The sequence below is a fragment of the Anomalospiza imberbis genome, chromosome 7 (assembly GCF_031753505.1).
Source record: "Anomalospiza imberbis isolate Cuckoo-Finch-1a 21T00152 chromosome 7, ASM3175350v1, whole genome shotgun sequence".
NCBI classification, from domain to species: domain Eukaryota; kingdom Metazoa; phylum Chordata; class Aves; order Passeriformes; family Viduidae; genus Anomalospiza; species Anomalospiza imberbis.
Window position 1 is genome coordinate 1,179,327 of NC_089687.1, and position 1,093 is coordinate 1,180,419.

A 1,093-nucleotide genomic window follows, 5' to 3' on the forward strand; every position below is an offset into this window, starting at 1 on the left:
TCCCTCTATTGCTCCCCTCCCTTCTTCCCCTCCCTCCCTATCCCCACCCCAACCCCTCTCCCCTCCCTTCTCCTTCCTCCCTCCCCATCCAAACCCTCCCTCCCTCCATCCCAAACCCCCTCCCCTCCCTCCCCTCCCCGCCCGGTCCCTCCCCGGCTGCCCCGCGGGGCGGAGCGGAGCGGAGCGGGCGGTGCCGGGCGGGCAGCGCGGCGGCTCCGCGGGCGCGGGGCAGCGCGGAGCGGCCAGGCTGGGCTCGCCTGGGCTCGGCACGGCTCCGCCCGGCCTGCCTGGGCTCGCCTGGGCTCGGCACGGCTCCGCCCGGCCCGGCTCGGGCCGCCTGCATGCGGCGGCGGCGGCGGCGGGGCTGCCGGGAGGGATGAACGGCTCCTCGGCGGGGCTCCCGGCGGGGATGAACGGCTCCTCGGCGGGGCTCCCGGCCGGGATGAACGGCTCACTGGGGCTCCCGGCGGGGACGAACGGCTCGCTGGGAATGCCGGCAGCGCCGAACGGCTCCTCGGCGGCGGCGGCGGGGCTGCTGGCGGGGGCCGGGGGCGCGGCGCTGGAGCTGGAGCGGGCGCTGCGCTGCTGCACCGCCGCCTCCGTGGTGACCGACGGCAGCGGCGCGGCCGCGGACGAGCGCAGCCTGTACATCATGCGCGTGGTGCAGATCGCCGTCATGTGCGTGCTGGCCCTCACCGTGGTCTTCGGCATCTTCTTCCTCGGCTGCAACCTCCTCATCAAGTCCGAGGGCATGATCAACTTTCTGGTCAAGGAGCGCCGCCCGTCCAAGGAGGTGGAGGCGGTGGTGGTGGGGCCGTACTGACCGCAGCGCCGAGCCCGGGGCTGCCCGCAGCGCTGCCCGCCGCACCGAGCGCCGGACTGACCGCCCGCAGCCCCCCCGCGGACACGCGGGGCCGGCTCGGAGCTTTTCCTCCTGAAAAACACCAGGCGAATGGATCCCGGGATGCCGGAGGTCGGGAGATGTTCAGGGCGGCCGGAGCCGCCCTTCCCGGCCCGTCCCGGTCCGGTCCCGCCGCCCGCGGCTGCCGAAGTAAAGCGTGCTCTGATGGCAACAGGTCTGGGCTCCTTATTC

At 75.0% G+C, this 1,093-nt stretch overlaps 1 protein-coding gene across 1 annotated transcript; it reads left to right on the forward strand.

Annotated features, from left to right (window-relative positions):
* Nucleotides 1-232: 232 nt before the first annotated feature.
* Nucleotides 233-842, forward strand: RPRM (reprimo, TP53 dependent G2 arrest mediator homolog). The gene has a single exon (XM_068196794.1). It carries the CDS (start codon nt 377-379, stop codon nt 821-823), a length of 447 nt encoding a protein of 148 aa, XP_068052895.1. The 5' UTR covers nt 233-376; the 3' UTR covers nt 824-842.
* Nucleotides 843-1,093: the final 251 nt, after the last annotated feature.

Bases quoted from the DNA above. Each gene is read 5' to 3' on its own strand.
- RPRM (XM_068196794.1), top strand. From the start codon at position 377: ATGAACGGCTCCTCGGCGGGGCTCCCGGCGGGGATGAACGGCTCCTCG.